The sequence below is a fragment of the Aulonocara stuartgranti genome (genome assembly GCF_965226115.1).
Source record: "Aulonocara stuartgranti genome assembly, chromosome: 13".
NCBI lineage: Eukaryota > Metazoa > Chordata > Actinopteri > Cichliformes > Cichlidae > Aulonocara > Aulonocara stuartgranti.
In genome coordinates this window covers 10,084,406-10,103,981 of record NC_138949.1, presented here as the reverse complement: position 1 = coordinate 10,103,981, position 19,576 = coordinate 10,084,406, and the positions used below count along the sequence as shown (strand labels likewise).

The 19,576-nt window shown below is 42.0% G+C and overlaps 2 protein-coding genes across 5 annotated transcripts; both read left to right on the top strand.

Annotated features, from left to right (window-relative positions):
- Positions 1 to 91: 91 nt before the first annotated feature.
- On the top strand, positions 92 to 6,510 carry bag3 (BCL2 associated athanogene 3). Its single transcript, XM_082557162.1, has 4 exons — positions 92 to 1,878; positions 3,654 to 3,989; positions 4,111 to 4,455; positions 4,598 to 6,510. Exons 1-4 carry the CDS (start codon positions 1,681 to 1,683, stop codon positions 5,321 to 5,323), a joined length of 1,605 nt encoding a protein of 534 aa, XP_082413288.1. The 5' UTR covers positions 92 to 1,680; the 3' UTR covers positions 5,324 to 6,510.
- Positions 6,511 to 7,236: 726 nt separating this feature from the next.
- Positions 7,237 to 19,409, top strand: inpp5f (inositol polyphosphate-5-phosphatase F). Of its 4 annotated transcripts, none has more exons than XM_082556974.1 (21): positions 7,237 to 7,713; positions 9,470 to 9,550; positions 9,975 to 10,111; positions 10,405 to 10,440; positions 10,807 to 10,932; positions 11,101 to 11,268; positions 11,359 to 11,415; positions 11,771 to 11,969; positions 12,125 to 12,304; positions 12,613 to 12,680; positions 13,083 to 13,207; positions 13,316 to 13,393; positions 13,495 to 13,615; positions 13,748 to 13,876; positions 14,270 to 14,387; positions 14,491 to 14,689; positions 14,821 to 14,892; positions 14,973 to 15,046; positions 15,232 to 15,360; positions 15,467 to 15,554; positions 15,697 to 19,409. In XM_082556974.1, exons 1-21 carry the CDS (start codon positions 7,617 to 7,619, stop codon positions 16,859 to 16,861), a joined length of 3,447 nt encoding a protein of 1,148 aa, XP_082413100.1. In that variant the 5' UTR covers positions 7,237 to 7,616; the 3' UTR covers positions 16,862 to 19,409. The 4 variants fall into 4 exon arrangements, with proteins under 4 accessions (XP_082413100.1, XP_082413099.1, XP_082413102.1 ...); XM_082556973.1 differs by having other exon boundaries at positions 11,083 to 11,268; XM_082556976.1 differs by lacking the exon at positions 10,405 to 10,440 and having other exon boundaries at positions 7,238 to 7,713.
- The last annotated feature ends 167 nt before the right edge of the window (positions 19,410 to 19,576 follow it).

Below are 19,576 nucleotides of genomic sequence, written 5' to 3'. Positions count from 1 at the left end.
GCGTGTGCAGGAAGAGACCCGTCACATAAGGTTGAAGTAATAAAAGGGTTTTTTATGTTCTTAATTGTAAAAAAATGAAAATTTCTTAAAGACCGTTACTTCTGAATGATACAGTTTTTTTAATTAACTGTAAAAAGCCAAAAGAGCAAACCTAATGTGTACTTATTTTATTCATTTTGGCAAAGGAAGCTGCATACGAAACTCTTATTTTGAAGTGCAAAGCAAAGGTACGCTTGTTTTTAATGCCGAGATTTGACGGCTCAAGGCAGTGGCGCGAACCACCAGGAGGTTTCTCGAATCTGAGCTCAGATGTCACTGTGAAGAAATTTCCCGTTTGACTTGTACATTCACGCTTTTTTAACAAACTCTTTTAAATATTTAGTCACAACAAGGCAGTGGTTGTGGAGTGGGGGATGGAAGGAAATTATATGTCAACATATATGTTAAAAAAAAAGTTGAATAACAAGATTGTTGAGTTCATTGCCTGAACTGTTGTGATAACCCTGGGTGTACAGTACCAAAGAATTGTACTTTTTTATACTAGCCAAAGACATTGTGTTTTTTTTTTCTTTCCCCCCTCATTTTTATTTTTTCCTTGTGGTTTAAACTTGGCGCATGGTGGGCGCTTTTATTTTGAAGGACTTTTATTAAAGGACAAATGCGTAAAAAATTATCCCCTGTCATTCTTAAGTCTACTAGTAATTTTCCATTTAAAAAGACTTTAGTTACTCTCACTCTTTAATGTTACTGGCTCTAATTTGTGTTGCGCAACCGTGATATTTTTACAGCCATAAGAAACCGTCTGAGGTGGATTAAGAAAAGCGTGGCGATGGGTAATTAACGGTGATATAATTGACAGGCTTGCAACAATTAAATTTGGCTTCCCCTCCTTGCAGGCAGATATCCAATTAAAACGAATTGCTCCCATAAGCTACTTAATACACATATTTTATTACTGTCAATCACGTGTGTATTTTCTGGAGTGTCAAAATGCAAATATTAGATGGCGTTGCCTGCAATGTCCAAAATATCAAACACCTTTAAAAATCCATGTGTCGAACCTTTGTGACACTGTTAATCCCACGAAATCAAAGGTTTGCTGCACTGGTGTTTTCCTTGTAGTACAGGGCACAATTGGAGTAGTCCTTTGATTAAGAAAGATCAGTCATTAGACGTGTCACTGTGCCCACACTTATCACACCACCAGTTACATAATTGTGCACCAAATCAATGCAAACCCAGACTGAGTTCCCTTGGACAGCATTTATCACGTGGGAGTCTGAGTACATCTATTTGGAGAACATCTTTTTAAGCAAACACTTTGGGATTCCCTTGTCTTGGAAAATGGTCCAGGGGCAAGGGAAACTGAGGAAGGTCCACAGTGTCCACTGTACACATAAGGGTGATTTCTTCTCTGCCCAGACAGGACACTGTGATTTAGCTACAGCAAAGATGAAAAAAAAGGTTGCCTGGTGGGGTGGGCAAAAATAAATAAATACCGAGGGTTTACTCTGTGCCTATGTGAGGGGGGTCTGCCTGCGACATAAAAAATCTGGGAACCCATGCCACTGTATCCAGCGCTGTCCGCCCCCAACATTAACCCTGCTATTTCGAGAAACTTCCAGCCCACTTTTCCACGTCACTTGAAGGAATCTTTAAAGCGTCCGTCGCCCGTATAAAATGTCTCAGTACTCGACAGCCAGCAATATGAACGGCATGAAGACACAGTCACCGATGCTGACCATGGCGAGTAATGACAACGACCCTCTCCCCCTCGGTTGGGAAGTAAAAATTGACCCTCAGACTGGATGGCCCTTCTTCGTGGACCACAACAACCGCACCACAACCTGGAATGACCCGAGACACGACACGAAAAAGGTAAAAGAGCGGCGGGATAAAGTTGGTTAGTTAACGGTAACGGCTAACGGCAGTTTCGCCGCTATTTTTTTTCTGTCGACGTGCGTCGGTTGTGGTGCATGTTTTGGTTTGTTGCGTTGTTAAAGCGGCAGAAGCCTTTGCGCTACATCACTGTTATATATTAGTCTTGTTGACCGTAGGCCCTGTTTGGCACCGTTGCCTCCCCCTCACGGACAGCTCATAAGCCCATTATAACGGGTGATCAACTCTGATATGTTCCCGAGTCATGATCTAACACTATTATTACTCGATGACTCACTCTGCAGCATGCAAAAGGCTACCCATGATGAGCTCCCCGGTATTTTAATGTGTTTCTTTCACGGTGGAAAACACTGCTGCGACGTCCTGCTCATATTAAACTTTTTCCCTTACAAGGATCGAGGCTGGTCCACTTGCTTCGGTTGTGTACGGCTGTAGCCGGGCGCTGGCTGCCCCCCGCGTATCGCATTCAGCTGTATTAAAAACCGTGTTGTGAAAGCGCACAGGTCTGCAGAGAAAACCCGTGGGCTGAAGTGAGCTTCACAGCCTGCCAGCTGGTAATCTTTCGTCTCAGAGAGAGAGACGCTGTTGTCCAAAGTTAGCGTCCAGAGGAATCTGCTAGAAAGACACAGCTGTTGGGGGATAAAATTGGTGCAATGGTGCTGGCAGCATGGAGTGTCCCATAGTGGCAGAGGGCAAAGGGTCGTTCACGGCTATTTCATTACTTTAGTCCTACTGGAAGAATGCCACTGATTTACAGATAAATGCAGTGTTTGCTTTGTAGGTGTTTACTTTGGGTGTGTTTTGGGCAGCTGGTACAACTTTTGTCACTTTTCAGTTATGCCATTAACTGAGTGCTGAACTGGCAGACCTGTTGCTTGTACCCATCCATAGCTGTCACCTGCAGGTGTCTATTCTAAAGTAATACTAATAGAAAACAAGCGCCTTTCTGCAGTAGAAAATGGACATTTAAAGCATCGATTTACTAGTCACACTGTAGTACCCAGCCCCTTCTTTTAATTACATTTTACTTTTGTATGCATACAAATGTATCCTGGGATTGTATATGATTTGATGAATAAATGTTGCTCAAGAAAGAATTTACTGTGCTATGTGGAAAGAACTCGTATATTTACTCTTTTTTTTTCAATCAAAGCAAACCACATTTCCTCTCTCTGTAAAAATCCTAATGTTTGGCTGATATTATTAGATCCAAGGATGTGCTAACTGTTGTTGTTGGATAAGTCAGGACATTCATCCAGGTTATGTTACTCTGATTGTGAAACAATCAACAATAATATTCATCACGGAAACAGCAAGCTGTCTGACGGGAAACACACCAGAGCCTGTGGGTTCACATATCAAAGATTCAATGAGGTGATACTTTTGGCATCCCTCTGCGAAATTGTGACATTTTAAACTGTAACCTCTGCAGTTACCTCAGGACGGAAAACACTTTCCTTTTTAAAATTCCTTAATAGTTTGAAAAAAACATATTGTGGGACATCGTAAAATGTCCTGTTGTACGTGGACTTAAATGTAACTCTTTAAGTGGACGAGCTTATAGCTGAATATTTAACATATATAAAAGTAATGTTGCTTCTGTTACACACCCATGAGCAAGAATAAGTTGGGTAAAAATATATTAAAGCACATTTTGTAATCAACCGATGCCTAAAATTTGCAATAAACTACAATAGCAACTGTAATTCATCTGAGTATAAGGTTATATAGATTGCTATATTGCTATGTTTCAGGTTCGAGAAGTGTCAGCAAATGGACCCAACATACAGCCAGAACTAAGTCCTCAGGAGACACAGAAGACCTTTGTGAGGGAGATGAAGCATCCCATTCTTCGCCCAGGTTATGTTCCCATCCCAGTCTTTCATGAAGGCGCAGAACTGAGGCAGCAGCAGCACCCGTGTTATTCCTACATCCAGCCGAGCATTGCACAGAACATCCGGACAGACGGGCGGACACCTTCCCCAACGCCGGTTCTCCACTGCAGGCCTAGATCGCCTTTACATGGCCCGTCAGACAGCTCCTCCTCTGAGCCTGGAAAGACCAGCTCGCCTGTCTCACAGACACCAGAGGTGGGAATTGAGTTTAAATGTGCCACCAGATGGAGTATAATGTTTACAGTAGGCAGAAATGTTCCAATTTTCAAACAACTACTGAATTTTGACTGTTTTAATTTGGTCATTTATTTTTAAGGCTTATACTGTTACGCATCACCAACCTTCACGTCCCAGCAGCACCGGTCTCCAGTCTGGTTATATCCCTATACCAGTGATTCATGAAGGTGGAGGGGGACAGACACAGGTTCAATTAAATCCCTCAGTTTACTCTCAGCGCATCCCTTACCCAGAACATCAGCAGCCCTTCCATCGTCTTCAGACAGATGAATGGCCCGGCTACTCTGCTGCAATGCAGCCCCCCCGGGAACAGGCTTCGCCAACTCTGTTTCCTCAGCACCGCGATACTGCCTCCATTCATCTCCCTCCTCACATCAGAAGCCAGTCACCTGTTATATCACAAGTGATGGGAGAAAGGCCACAGGTAATTTTACTTTTTCTGTGTATTCACTTGGCGTGTTGTTGTTTTTTGTTTTCTTCAGATATATATAAAGCTTTGATTTCCCTGTTAGCATGCGGTGGCCTAGATTTTGACAGATTCCAATAAATTGTTTTTGACTTCTAAGGTTCAGCAGCATATCCTCACGAGAGAGCCGCCACAGAAAATGGAGCAGGAACAACAAAGCATGCAGCAGAAACCCGAGAACACGCAGCTCCCCCAGCCGATGCACACAGAAGCCGACGTCCAAAAGCCTCAGCAACCTCAACACTTCCAGCAGCCTCCACCTCAGCAGCCTCAACACTTCCAGCAGCCTCCACCTCAGCAACCTCAACAGTTCCAGCAGCCACAGCAGTTTCAGCAGGCACCACCTCAAACGTCTCCACAGCCTCAGCAACCTGAACAACCACAACACCACAGTTCAGACATCACAGTTCAAATACCTCCAAAACCAGAGCCCCAGGACACGAAATCTTTTCCTCCAGAGGTCCCACCTGGAAAAGTAGAGGCTGGACAAGCTGCTCAGGGTCCCATCCACCCAGGATTAGCTAAGGTACAGCAGATAGTGGAAAGAGTCGCTAAACTGGAGCAGGAGGTGAAGTGCTTTGATGGGAAGAAGAATGATAAGAAATACTTGTTACTGGAGGAGCTGCTCACCAAAGAGCTCTTAGCGCTGGACTCTGTCGACCCGGAGGGCCGTTCAGACGTACGGCAAGCGAGACGAGACGGAGTCCGTCGCGTCCAGACCATACTGGAAGAACTAGAGCAACTGGAGGAGACTGTGATGGAGGGACAGAAAGGAGAGCCCAGCATGAAGGAGAACATTGAGATGACAAAGGAGACATCGCAATGACTGCACACTTCATAAAAAGAGTCAAGAGGGATTACCTGCTGTATATTTGATAGTGGATAAGTCTGCTCTGACTAACTCTCCTCCTCCTCTACCTACAGCATTTGTGGAAGTTGCATGCATTGATTAACAGTGTTGGTATGTCCAGCCATTCAGCACATAATTGATGGTAGCTCAGTGCAATCATGTTTTTTCAAGCCAATGTTGTTGCCTTCTATGTTGTGCCGATGTCTTTATAATAAGACGGCCGTCATGATTATTGGTTGACAACAAATACCAGGCAAGGGTTAAATAAGAGGCCTTTTTTCAATAAATGGAAGAGAAGCATAAGTATTTTCTTAAGAAATGTCATGTGTAATTGCCTTTTGTCTGATCGAATATCATACGAAGCTTTTCACAATCCAGTTGGTACACGTGTTTGTACACAAGTGCAAACGTCGGGGCTTTAAAGCAGAACTCTGCTAAACTGAGTCAACAAGGAAAGCATTTCTCCCCGTTTATCGCCACATGGCCATGTTGGAGCTGCTTTGTCACAGAACACAGTGAATATGTTTATTAGAAGCTGCTTTTTGGTGCATTACTGATTCTGCTGTCTTTGCACTTTGCCATCATTGAATTGTATCATGCTGAAAATCAGCAGCACTTCGTTTTAAGTATATCAGTTAAAGGAGTTTTGATTGATGTGTTTGAGTGTTTGTATGTGAATTGGTTTTCTCGTTATTTCAAATCATGATATTAGTATTTATATCATTATATGAAGTATTTTGGTACATTAATGAATGTGTAATAATAAATGGAGGGTGAGATTTGTATCTTACTTGAGATGTGAGACAATCAGCACTTGGTGCTAAATAGGAGATGCAGTTAAGAGATTGTCAGAATGTCCTTGTATAACTACCAAAGCCACAATCTGTAATAACACTAACGCACACACACACACACAAATGGCCCTAAAAGCCTTAAAGATGCCAACAGCGATAAAATACCCCCCAAAACACTATAGTCTGTCAGTTTTATGATCACACTGTTTGTGTAGTAATTTATTACTCTAACAAGACTGTAAGCCATCTGCCTAACACTCTTAACCAGAAATTATAGATCGTGGCTTAATGTTGATCACGGTTTATTAGTAGCTTTGATGAAAGAAATTCACGTTGGTATGGCTGAAAATAAAATGACTTTGACATGAATTTTGACTGATGCTTGGGTTCCCAAAGATTCTCAAAGTGTGAGCCTTTTTATTTTATGTTTTTATGTTAATCGTTTACTCAAGGACAAGAAAATTACCAGGTAATTGAATTGTATATATGTATACGTATATGTCCACTTGGCCAGCTACCAAATCAAGCCTGATTTTAATAAACACAAGTATGTGTATCCTCCATTTCCAATGCAAACGTGTCCCGTGCCTAGTAGGCAGCTGTCTTAAGTCTGCCTTATTTCCTGCTAAAGACTTTTCCATGGTGAGATTAACAGTTATCACACAGTGTGAGGTCATCTGCTCCCTCCCTGTTCCCTAAGGCTCACAGTGAATCATGACTGGGAACATTTCTGCCCTCTTTTTCCTGGATGGGTGTGGACAGTTAAAATGAGCCCTTCACTGATGAATGAGCTTAACCTCTAACATGAGTTTAACGATTATATTATATTTCTCTGGTGGTTATTCAAGCAGATAACCGCCTAATTTTGAAAGCATTTATCATTCAGATTTAAGCCCAGTACTGGTTTAGCTGTGGTATTGTGCCCTTATAGGGTGGCTGGTTAAATAATAACACCTGGGAAATGTGTTGGTAACATTTTTATTGCTTCTTAGTCCTTTAAAGTGTAAATATAAGATTAGTTAACAATTACAGTAATCATATGGCAAACAGTAGGGGGGGGGATTATGATCAGTACCTGCACACACCGGTGATGACGGATGTCACGTGTCATTGTTTAGACCAGGAAACAGCCTATTACGTCTTGAACGGCTCACCGCTGCTTCACCTCGGGGCTGTTTCTCACTCACTGATGTGTAGCCGCCTTCACTCTGTCCAGCATGACCGTGGGAAGGGATGCTACTCCGGTACAGAGCGAGTTTGAGTATCAATATGCGCAGAAGTGGAATAAACAAATCCGACACGCATCCAGCTGCTGCACCCGCTAGCTCGCTAGGTAGCTAGCTCTAGTAGCACGCGAGCCAGTGGGAAACGAGCTAACCGAGGCTATCGACGGTTAATCGTCGAGACGTGAAGGACCAGGACCGGGCTGTCGGACCAGCTAGTTGTTTGTTTTTGTGTAACCTGAAGAGACAAAAATGGAGTTGTTTCAAGCTAAAGACGACTACATTCTTCAGAGCGGGGACCGTGCTCTGTGGTGCAGCCGAAAAGACGGGACGATGACCGTCAGACCTGGTACGTAGGTACTGGATGTGGATGTCGCTTTTCACTGCTGCAGCCGGCCATTTAACATTACATTACAGTGCCACTAACATTTGGACTTACCACTAAAGTCAAGACGAAGCGTCGTTTTTGCTGGCTTGTTTTAAGCTGACAGCATCACTGTGCTCATTGGGTTTTGTCCCAGTGCACCTCAAACACATCAGCAACCTTAATCTCTCGTGTCTGACGCGTATTCATCTCTGTGATAAACCCTTTGATGATTATTAGATCGAAGCTAATTTACCTGCCTCCGTTAAACACAACAAATGCTTGCTAAACGGTATTTTTAATGGTTCAAGCATTGATCCCAAGCTTTGAAATGATCGCTTCTTTGCTTTCATTTCGATAGTGCCAACACCCCTAACAGACTTCAAACTTCTGACTTTGCTCTTTATGCTACACACTGGAAGGTGCATCTCACTCTTCAGCTCTTTTTTTTTTTAAAGACAAATCTGATATAAAACAAGACAACGAGAAGGTGAAAAAACCGGAAAAGTGATTGATTAATGAGAGCTAAATTATAATATAATTCCGATATAAAAGTGCATACAGACCAAAATTTAAAGCTAGCATATTGAGTGTTATTGCCAGGTTCTGGCTGTTGAGTCACATAAGCGAGTACTGAAACACTGGCTCAGCTGTGACTAATGATTGGACATGCTTTGATGTTAAATGAATACCAAGGCCTGTGGTATTAACATTTTCCCAGCAGAAGGGAAAGAAAAAGTTTTATGAGAGTCAGCACAAGAGCTGTGCAGGTTGTCCCCTGTGGCAGTTGAAGTAGTATGGTTGTGCAGCCATCCTGAACAGGTTTTTAGTTGCACCACTGTTTCATTATTTAATTGGAAAAAGGGTTTCCGCTCCTCACTGCGTTTCCACTCCACTCTCTCGCACATAGTTAAGTATTTCACTGATTGTACTTTCTATGTGAAGCTGTTGTTGTTACTTTTTTAACTGGTTTTTTGTTTGTTTGGTTTTTTTACGTTTTTTTTTTTTTTTTTTTTTTTTTTTTAAATTTTGCCGTTTTCTAGACCTTTCTTGTGGGGACCCTCCCAGCCGGTTCCCCCGCACATTAAATTGTCTGCCTTGTGGAACAGGAAGACTCATTGTTTAGGGCAGCTTACAGTTCATGTTCTCCACCCTTAGCCACGCCCTTCACATTTTTCCAATTTCCTCCACTGTGATGTGTAATCTCTCACCAATGCAGAACATTGCGTTTTATTTGCTGGGCTGACCTTATACTTGACCTGGTGTTCGGAAATAAAAAATAAATAAATAGGCAAAGCTTGTCTTTTCATGCATCATATCACATTTTATTCAATAAAATGAAAGCAGGCAGACTTTCCTGCAAGTGTATAGCTGTCATTTTATATAGATATGCACGAACAAACAGTGAGAGACCTTACAAGTTTGAGACAGAAAATCTACTGCCTGTGAGTTGTCACCACCTTTACACAGCGTTCACATCATCTAGGCTTGAGAGTGTTCTAAGTATTAATTAAAAAAAACAAAAAACAAGTTCCTGCATGTAACAGAGCACCAGCCAACTATGACTGTCGTTTTGTCATGACTACTGTACTTTTGTTTGATTAACTCATATGCAAAACTGTGACTAAAAAAAAACAGACAAACTGTGTCTGCAGAAAAATGTTACTTATGGCTTCTTATATGCTGCAGAGCATGTATTACAGCATTGTTGTCGTGTTTCATCTCTGTATTTTTCTTTCAGCCACAGACCTGCTGTTAGCTTGGAACCCAGTGTGTTTGGGTTTGGTGGAAGGTGTCATTGGAAAGATACAGCTTCACACAGGTACGTGGAGCACGGAAGACCTTTGAACACTTCGCAGAGCAGGCGCATTCTCGCCAGTGCTTTCCATCTGTGTGTGCTTGGACTTTTGAGCCGCCAAATCATCCGGTGCTCAGGATGTTTCTTGTTCACCAGTAAAGGTGTGAAAAGAAATGTGTGAAAGAGCTTTGAAATCTGTGTAGTAATCAAGAGGAGTGAATCAATACTGATGATTCAATTGATGACAAGCCCCGATTTGTATGATGCAGAGTGCTTTTGTTGTTTTTATACATTCTAGTATAAGCGATATTATTTAAGAGATTTCTTGTGTTGCCGTTAATGACCGATGTGCAGCTGCTTTCTTCACACATTTTCAGAATGTGAGGAATTTTGCACCCGTGATGCAACTCCCCCACCTTTTTTTTTTCTTCTCCCCTCCTCTTGACAGATCTTCCTCTCGGCCTTGTGTTAATCCGTCAGAAAGCGCTGGTCGGCCACTTACCGGGAAACCACAAAGTCTACAAGATCACCAAGATCGCCGTCATCCCCTTGTCTGACGAAGAGCCTCAGGAGCTCGAGCTGGAGGTGTGCACACATGCGCTGTTTATTCTGCTCTTTAACTTCTGTTTTAATCATGCTTTCAGTTCCCTGGGCAGTACTTCTAACAGTTAAAATCCTAAATTGGTATTAATGTATCCAAGAATACACTATGAGTCAGTGTATGATTCAGCTCTGAGAATGGACTGAGGTGTAGAAGTTGTTTAGATAAGTTTTGTTTTTGCCCGCACATATCTAGTTTAAAAAAAAAATACATGCAGACATAAAATAACCGCAGCAGACCGCAAAGAATGTTGATTGCTGAGATTTGAGTTTTTCAGGGGAGCTTCGTGGATGGTGAGACAGAATATTTCCAAGTGAGTAATAATGGCGGTGGATTGTTAGCACAATGGCTTTTAAATCTTGTCCACTTGTCCCTTATAGCGCAGAATGAACACGTGTCTCCCTTTGTGCATAGAAATCCTGGTGTGTGCATCAGTGTAGATGTTGGCTTGTTTACAGCAGCCCTGTAGTAGTATTGCTACTATAGTTTACTCTAGTGTCCTATTTGGCTGTTTTTGTAGAGGTTATCTAATATCTGACATTTGATACCAAATTCACTTTTTTTTCCAACTCTGTCCTCGTCCCATTGAACGTGTTTGATGGTCTAAATATCACTATCATGTTTCGATTTGTAAAGCTGCAGAAATTTGATAGACCATCCTCTTTTCTTTTTTTTCCAGCTTTGCAAGAAGCATCACTTTGGCATCGACAAACCAGAGAAGCTGGCCCAGTCTCCAGATGAGTCCAAGCTGATGAAAACTTTAAGTCAGATCAAATCTAATGTTGCTGTGCCCATCAAGAAAAAGGTATTGTTTTGTTTTACACACAAGCATGGATTATCATATTGAAACTGATCCCCTACCTTTCCTCTCTTTCAAACTAGTGAAGGCTTTGAAGTTCTTCTAGGATTTCCTTCTTTTGTTGACTTACTTTTTCTTTCCACCTGCCCAATCCAGTATTCCCCTGCTTTCCAGGTCAAGGAAAACAAAGAGAAGGAACGCCTGGAGAGGCGGCTGCTGGATGAGCTGTACAAGATATTCATGGACTCAGACTCCTTCTACTACAGCATGACCTACGACCTGACAAACAGTGTCCAGCGTCAAGGAGACTCTGATAAGTCTGACATGCCTCTGTGGAAGCAGGTTTGGAGTTATTGAAGTTATTTTATTCTGCTTATGTCTACTACACAAACTCCTTATTGTGGCTGACTGTGTTTTTACTCTGTGTTAAAGGTGGATGACCGTTTCTTCTGGAATAAACACATGATCCAAGAACTTATTGACCTTCAGGTATTGAACACCCGCCCCACCCATCTACTGGGAAATACAGAGAGCGTCTGCTTAGTGCTGCTTTTCTATTTTCAGGCCTGAGTAATTAGAATTAAATGAAAACACTGTGTTCTCCTGAAAACTGCTTACAGAGTCATTGTATTTTCTGTAAAATAGTCAGCTTAAAAGAGTGTAGTTGGTCATGCTGTTTAAATGTGGCATTTTGTATGTACTGATAAATGCCAGGGCGTTATCAAAAGCAGCATGAAAATACTCAAAGGCGGGATGCAAAGTACTTTCTTATCAACCTGGCCTCAAACTAAATTTTAATCTGTCTGGCTATTTTTCTTTTTTTAATGTCTGTTGAATGTTCCAGGTCCCAGAGGTTGACTTCTGGGTGATACCAATCATCCAGGGCTTTGTGCAGGTGGAGGAACTGGTGGTAAACTACAATGAGACCTCTGATGAAGAGCGGAGCAGCCCTGACACCCCACCAAAGGAGATCACTTGTGTTGATGACATCCATCCTCGTTTCACTGTGGCCCTGATCTCCAGACGTAGCCGCCACCGCGCAGGTAGAGTTTGCCTTAGGGGAGTCATGCTCTGATTCAGTCCAGTTGCATGGGCTGCAACAAGTAATTAAGGCACATTCTGGTAGCTAGCTGATTTATTGTCTGCAAGTGAAGCATGATCCAGGATATAAATACACATGCATTATTCTCCCCCAAAGGGATGCGGTACAAACGCAGAGGAGTGGATACAGACGGCCATGTAGCTAACTATGTGGAGACGGAGCAGTTGATTCACGTGCACAGCCACACTCTGTCCTTTGTGCAGACTCGTGGCTCTGTGCCTGTCTTTTGGAGTCAGGCAGGGTATCGCTACAACCCCCGGCCACGGATAGAAAAAGGTCAGTAGAGCTCTATCTTGTATTTAGACCTAAACTGATGGTTTCTGACACTCTTTGTGTAGAAATCTTTCCAGTAGCAATTTCTCATGAAATTTTTTGGTAGCTTAAAAATTGTAGCCTACCTTCTCTGCCCTTGCTCTGATTATTATTATTTTTTATTTCTTGCATAAATTATAGATTGTAATCAGTAAATTATTTTAACTGTGACTGCCTCCTTGTTTTGCATTGGAAACAACATAAATAACTCTTTCACCAGAATCAATAATAATAAAAAAGTTTTTAATGCATATTTTCACCTGACATTTCAGGAGAGAAGGAGACTATGACCTACTTTGCTGCTCACTTTGAAGAACAACTTAAACTGTACAAGAAGCAGGTGAGTGTTCCTCACCAGAGTGCATACTCGTATATCCGCTTAGGCTATTTATTAAATGCATTTTCTGTTATTTACTTTGGGTTGTGGTGTCTGCAGCTATACATAGTGCTTGCATAACCCGCTTCCTGTTGTAACTAAAACAGAACATCCTGCTAATGATCAGTGACATTGCTTGTCAGTAGCTTGGATTATTTCAGATAGTGTTTACAGTAGTGTAGCAGTACTTTTATTTAAGCTTGTGATGAGCTCAGCTGTTGGCTTTTTTTTTTTTTAAAGACTTAAGCCTGTTTCCCAGTTTGTTTTTTTTCTTCATGTGATAAAGTTAATATTTATTTTTTCACTCTTCACTGAACCCAAAAATCTTAAAAATCCAGTGACAGCACTTTTTGGTGTCTTCTTTAGGTCATCGTTAACTTGGTGGATCAAAGTGGGCGGGAGAAGATAATTGGTGATGCATATCTGAAACAAGTCCTCCTGTACAACAACTCTAACCTCACTTATGTTTCATTCGACTTTCACGAGCACTGGTGAGACAGACCCTTTTTACACGAGCGTCTTTTACACGAATTTCACAATCTATATATTACCACAGTACATTCACTTCCCCTGTATGGTTCTTGTATCCTGTTTCTCAGCCGCGGCATGAAGTTTGAGAATGTGCAGATACTGACAGATGCCATTTCTGACATCATCACTGACATGAAGTGGGCCTGGTAAGTGTCGTGCCACCTGAGTACTATAGCATGATAGGTTTGGTGTCAAAATGCGATTTCTGTGAATGTGTCTTGATTCTGGTTGTGTGTCCCTCTGCCAGGGTGGACCAAGCAGGAGTAATCTGCAAGCAGGAGGGCATCTTCAGAGTAAACTGTATGGACTGTCTTGACAGGACCAATGTGGTCCAAGCTGCTATTGCCCGGGTAGTGATGGAACAACAGGTGTGATTTTCTGGATTTTTTTTGTTTATGATAACTTATATTTTAGAAATCCTGATTATTAAAAAAAAAAAAAAGGTCATAACCATTATAAATATCAAGGATTGCATTTTATGTGTGCTTTTCTTCCTGCAGCTGAAGAAATTGGGTGTGATGCCTCCAGAGCAGCCTCTGCCTCTCAAGTGTTACAGGATTTATCAGGTCATGTGGGCAAACAACGGTGACACCATCAGCAGACAGTACGCTGGCACAGCAGCTCTCAAGGTATCTTAATTGTATGAGGTCTGGGATAATCCTACTTAGAAGTGCTACCCAAATCTGAGTACAGTGTAATGTTTTCCTACTGTAAACTTACTGAACAGCACCTTTTCAGAACCAAATGACACACAGGGAAGCATCTAGTATTCTAAATGTTCTTTAGAAGACTTGACAGAGAGAAAAAAGTGTTAAAAACAGAAACAGTACTTCTCACATATTGTCATATTGGGCAATAACTGTGAATGTGCAAATACACAAGTGTTAGGTAAGCCATATTTAAACAAAAAGGGATGTCACAAATATGGACATAACCTTTTAGCACTGCACTCAGGTCGTCAAATAATTAAATAAAAAAAGCAGTGCGACGAGTTAAAGGTAACACTTTTTGTCCTATTTTAGGGGGATTTCACCAGGACGGGAGAAAGGAAACTGGCCGGTGTCATGAAGGACGGGGTGAACTCAGCCAATCGCTACTATCTGAACCGTTTTAGGGATGCTTACAGACAAGCAGTGATTGGTATTTGAAAACAAAAAACTACTCATATTGGTTTCTACCTATAGTGTCTTGAAATCAATCCTTAATTTGCATTTGTTAAAACTCCTTTTGCTTCTGTCTGCAGACCTGATGATGGGCCTGCCAGTGACGGAGGACCTTTACTCAATCTTCAGTAAAGAGAAGGAGCATGAAGAAAAAGAAAAGGAGAGCCAAAGAGGGGCCCAGGAGCAGGTCAGCCTCCTCCTGCAGACCTACATGCAGCTGCTGTTACTAGACGATGAGAAGTTTCACGGAGGCTGGGCCCTCATAAACTGTGACATGAGGTGAGCGAAATGCTGTTCTGACTGTGCGTTGATGCTTAATGGCTTTATATAATCAGGATATAGCTGAACTATAGTTCCATCGAGGCTTTTCCGTGCTCTTTTAATCCCACTGTTCTCTTATCTCCAACCAGCCTCATTGATGCAACCAACAAAGATGAAGATGTGCTGCTGCTCCTGTCTGATAAAGCATACTATATTGCCTTGTAAGTTGAACCTTAAATTTGCGAAAGAAAAAACCCCCAACTCTTATATTTGACTTATATGTACATTTATTTCCTTGTAGCTATGATGAAGAAGCAGATAAAGTCAACCAGTACCAACGCCTCATTTTAGAGGGTTTGGAAAAGATCGAAATTGGTAAGAAGTTAAACTCCAAGGAGAAGTGAGAGCTCTTGTAGACTCAGTGAGTCATTCAACACTTCTCGAAAGTGTGCTTAACAGTTTCTTCCGTAACCTTTTAGAAATATCTGCGCTCATTATGATTCATGAAACGGAAGCAAATCACTACAAACGGATATTAGAAGTTGCACTTCGCATTGCAGGTCCTGAGCCTACTCTGTTCGGGAAGCCAAAGTTCTGCTGTATGCGGCTGCACTTCAAGAACGAGGAAACTAGCGGATACTTTCACACGCTGCGAGCTGCAACGCGAAATCCCGAGGATGATGGGAAAGGTAGTGTGTGACTATTTGAATTCTTTAAATAAAATGAGAAAAAGTTAGTTTTACACTTTAAACTGTGCAGATATTGCTTAAGACTTAACACTGTGACATTTCACAGATACATTGCAGTGCATAGCTGAGATGCTTCGCATAACTAAGCAGGCTACAGGGAATGACCTGCTTGTGGTTGAAAAGAAGCTGGAGAGGTAAGTACAAATTATGCTGATTAGCATTCGTCTCGGTCTCTCTTTGATATGATTTCAGTGTAACGAAGTTAAACATTCAGACTGCATTGCCAACTTTTAGACAGCAGCTAGAGCTGTGACTTAAGTTGCGTGTGTTTTCCAGGCGGCAGAGTAAACCTCACGAGGATATCATGGGGATCCAGAACAAACCTGCTGACCAAGTTCAAGGGAGCTCCGGCCTTGCACAAGGCAAAAGTTTTATCCTCAATAAATTCTCCACTCTAAATCAGAAAGTGAAACAGACCAAGACAAATGTGAACATCGGCCCCTTCAAGCCCCTCGGTAAGCTGGGCAGCTTCTCTAAGCCTGATGTAAAAGTCAATTTTCTAAAGCCAACTATGCATGTCAACCTGTGGAAGTCGGACAGCAGCTTGGAGACATCAGATAACGTCGCTGGCACGGGAGCCCTAAAAGACATTGGTAATGAAAACTATGGACACTCTTCAGATTCAGATTCTTATAATTCAGACCCGGAGCACCCGTGCTCTGGGTCCTTAGAAAATGTGGACTATGTGCTGCCCAGCTGCGGCATCGTAGCATCAAATCCCAGACTGGGCAGCCGCTCCCAGTCCATCGGTAGCGCAGAGCTAAATATACCCTCTGTTATCCGGGTCACGGGCTGTGACGGGAAGCAAGAAAGCTCAACTCACATTAGTGATGACAAGTCTCCCGGGGCTGCCTCAGTGGCTGAAGAAGCCATTCTCATTGACTTTGGTACTCCCATCGATGCCTACTGCCACCAGTTCATCCAGGATGCACAGACCAAACCTGTTGAGGTGTTCGGAGAGCTGCCACAAGCTGCCATACCTCCACTCCACAACCCTGCAGTGCCTGTGCATAAAAAGAACCCAGCAGACTCAAACAAGCAGCCAAGCTCAGAGCAGATGGAGCAGGAGGAGCCTCAGCTCCCCAGGCCATCCCAGCTAGACGTCCAATCCTCTACCTCCAGTTCCAGCCTCCTCACTATCCAGAAGCCTAGCTCTGCAGTCTCAGGAGGCTCTCAGAAAAGCGCTTGCTCACAGGTGGAGGGCAGCCTCGGCCCTTCGCCTGCCGACAGCAACGGCAGCCGAGTGGTGTCCCCCTTTGCCAAGATCAAGAGTTCCATGGTCCAGGTGGCCAGCATGACCCAGGCGGGATTCACTCAGGGCATCAATTTTGCAGTTGCAAAGGTACAGAAAAGCCCCGAGCCAGAAGCTGTCAACGAGGTCCAAGAGAACGAGTTGAAGGCAATGTTTACACAGTGCCAGACCAGGATCATTCAGATCTAGTGCTTTCCTTGTAGCAGCACTTTGGAGTCGTTTGTCATGTATAAACTTCCCGTAACGTAGCAGTAGCAAAAGCTTGCACATGGTGTCACTACTCGGCCAAGAAATGTGCTCTTAAGTTAAACTTGCCCATGTTAATAATGACTCTTGTACAGAATTGATAAAAATACCCCAAAGCCCATCATAGTAGTTACTATGTTTACGTGCACATATGTATGGGTTACTCTACTTTCGAGGGCACTGAATCATAGATCTTTTGCCATGCAACCTTGCACACTGACGCTCCTCTCTTTTATGGTTTATTAACTAGTTCTCAGATGAATGCTGAATAAATGTCTCAGCATAGTAGTGCACAGTACCTAGGATGAATAAAAAAAATATGGGATATTGATAGAAATTTGAGTACTTGGAGGGTGTAATAATTTTCAAAGTCTTAGTGCTCCATCCAACTTAAGTCACTCCAGAAATAGTTCTACTATATGATTAGCTCAAGAGACAAACAACCAAGAACAAAGAAAATATTTAGGCTTTTAAACTCATATACTTTGAGAGTGGTATGCAGAGTATTTCCGTGTGTAAACATGTTATTGTCCTTAGTCCGAAGTTATTTAATTACCCACAATGCTCGAGTGTGAGGTTAATGGTAACAACCGATTTTTGACGACGCAGGTAAGCAGTTAGCTGCATGTCGAAAGACCAACTCTGATTTTATCATGTACTGTAGGATAAACTCATCCTGGCTACTCAATGGCGTTTGTGAGCTAGTAATGCCCTTCAGTTTGTAACAGTCGTCGTAGAAACCAACCAAATATCTTTTGTGATTCCCAAAGGACTATTCTGTGTTGAAAAGTACCCTTTGTATAGCTGTCAGAAACTAGCCAGACGACATAATCTATGTAGTAATCCTATGTAATATCAATGTTGTCGAGTGTAACTTAGAAGATATACCGCTGTAGAAATAACGACTATTTAAGAACTTAGAGTATCCTGGTTGTTGATATGTACAGTGAGTATTGTCTGTCTCTGAGTAGAGCTGTCTTTTAGGCTTTTTGTATTGATGCTAAGGTGAAGTTTAAAGAGGTATGAGCATTATATTTTGAAAAGAACGCCCAGTACTGTCATTGTTAACCACGAATAACCAGAAAACATCTGGTTGGAGTTGTTTTTGATAGATTTATGTATTGAAATAACTATTCTGGTAATGGTTATAATAATTACCTACACGATGAGGGTTTATTTGAGCTAAATCCTTAGCTTGCATTATACATTGAAAACTGCATGTTTGACAAAGACAGGCGAGTTGCATATAGTAGGTATATATGCAACTGCACCCACGCAGTTACGAGAAACACTGACGCTTTATGCACTCCCCAAACTTAAAGCATATTTGCCTTAATAGGGAACTAAAGTGGGATTATGTATATCAGGTATTTATGGCAAAATCTACCTTTTTAAGTCTTACATGTTACATTTTGTGTACTGTATAAAAGATATTCAGGGTTGGTGCATGTCATCGGAGCTTTTTATGTTGGGATATCTCACTGTGATAATGGCACATTCATTCTCTGTGGGAATGGGCAGGTTTTAGAATTAGTATTTTTTTTGTTGTGTTTGTGGTTTACAGTGAATCTGTAAATCGGAGCATCCTGTTGCTGCTGGTGTTTAGGACCGCTTGCCTTTGAGATCCCAGTTATTTATAATATGGAAGTGTACACTGTAACAAAGTTTACATGTTTTTTTTTTTTAAAGTTAATTTGTTGTTAAAAAAAACAAATCTACCACAGGATCTTGTTATAGACACCAGAAGAAATTATAATAAATCACAGCTGCCCTGTCCTGCTGGTGTCCGACTGTGATATGAATCTGGCTTGCTCTGAGCTGAGATATCCCAAGATAAACTGTCACATATTTTGTGTTACCTTTGCCTGTTTTTTTTTTTTTTTTTTCCTCCTTTCTGCATTCGGCTTGCTCACCAGCAGATAAGATGCGGGACACTTGTATATTTTGTCTGATTATAAATGAGGCTCGGCTGCTTTTCTAGGTGCTGCTGATGGTGTGTTTATGTGTGTGTGGTGCTGCCAAAGCTTCAAGGTAATAGCTGTGAGGTTTTAACACAGAGGGTAAGCGGTGTTTTTAAACTTCATTCAGGATTGCAAACACTGGGGCAGCTCTCAAGCCTAGAAGGAAACTTAATCCTCCACATTCCTGAAAGAGTCCACAGTGCTAGAGTGTCGGTGTCTTGCTTTTTATATGCAAATGTCGCCTGTTCTAGTCAATCCTGTATTTGCTGGCTAAAAGTTTGGTCTTTCCTTCCGTTTTTTCACACCAAGTGCTTTTGAGGTCACCTCTTGATTTATCGTCTGGTGGTTGCCCACTCCCATTGTGGCTGGAGCTCTCCAAGCATTTGATTTGCACTGTTTAAGCACATTTTTCCTGCGTTAACATGGTTTCATCTGGATGTCTGTGTTCATATCCTTACCAACTGGCTGTCAGCGTTTTCCACAGTGTACTGAGATTGTATTGTATATTAAAAGTATCCTATTTATTCTTACCTTCTTTGGGTGTGTTACTTGATAACAGGGTGCACTGTACACTTGTTTAGGCAGATATTTCATTGGAATAAAAAGTGACTAAAAGATTGCTGCATGTTTACTGTCAAATGTATTAACAGCACAGCACAGTATACTAACCCAGGAAGAAAAATGCACCAGGACAAAC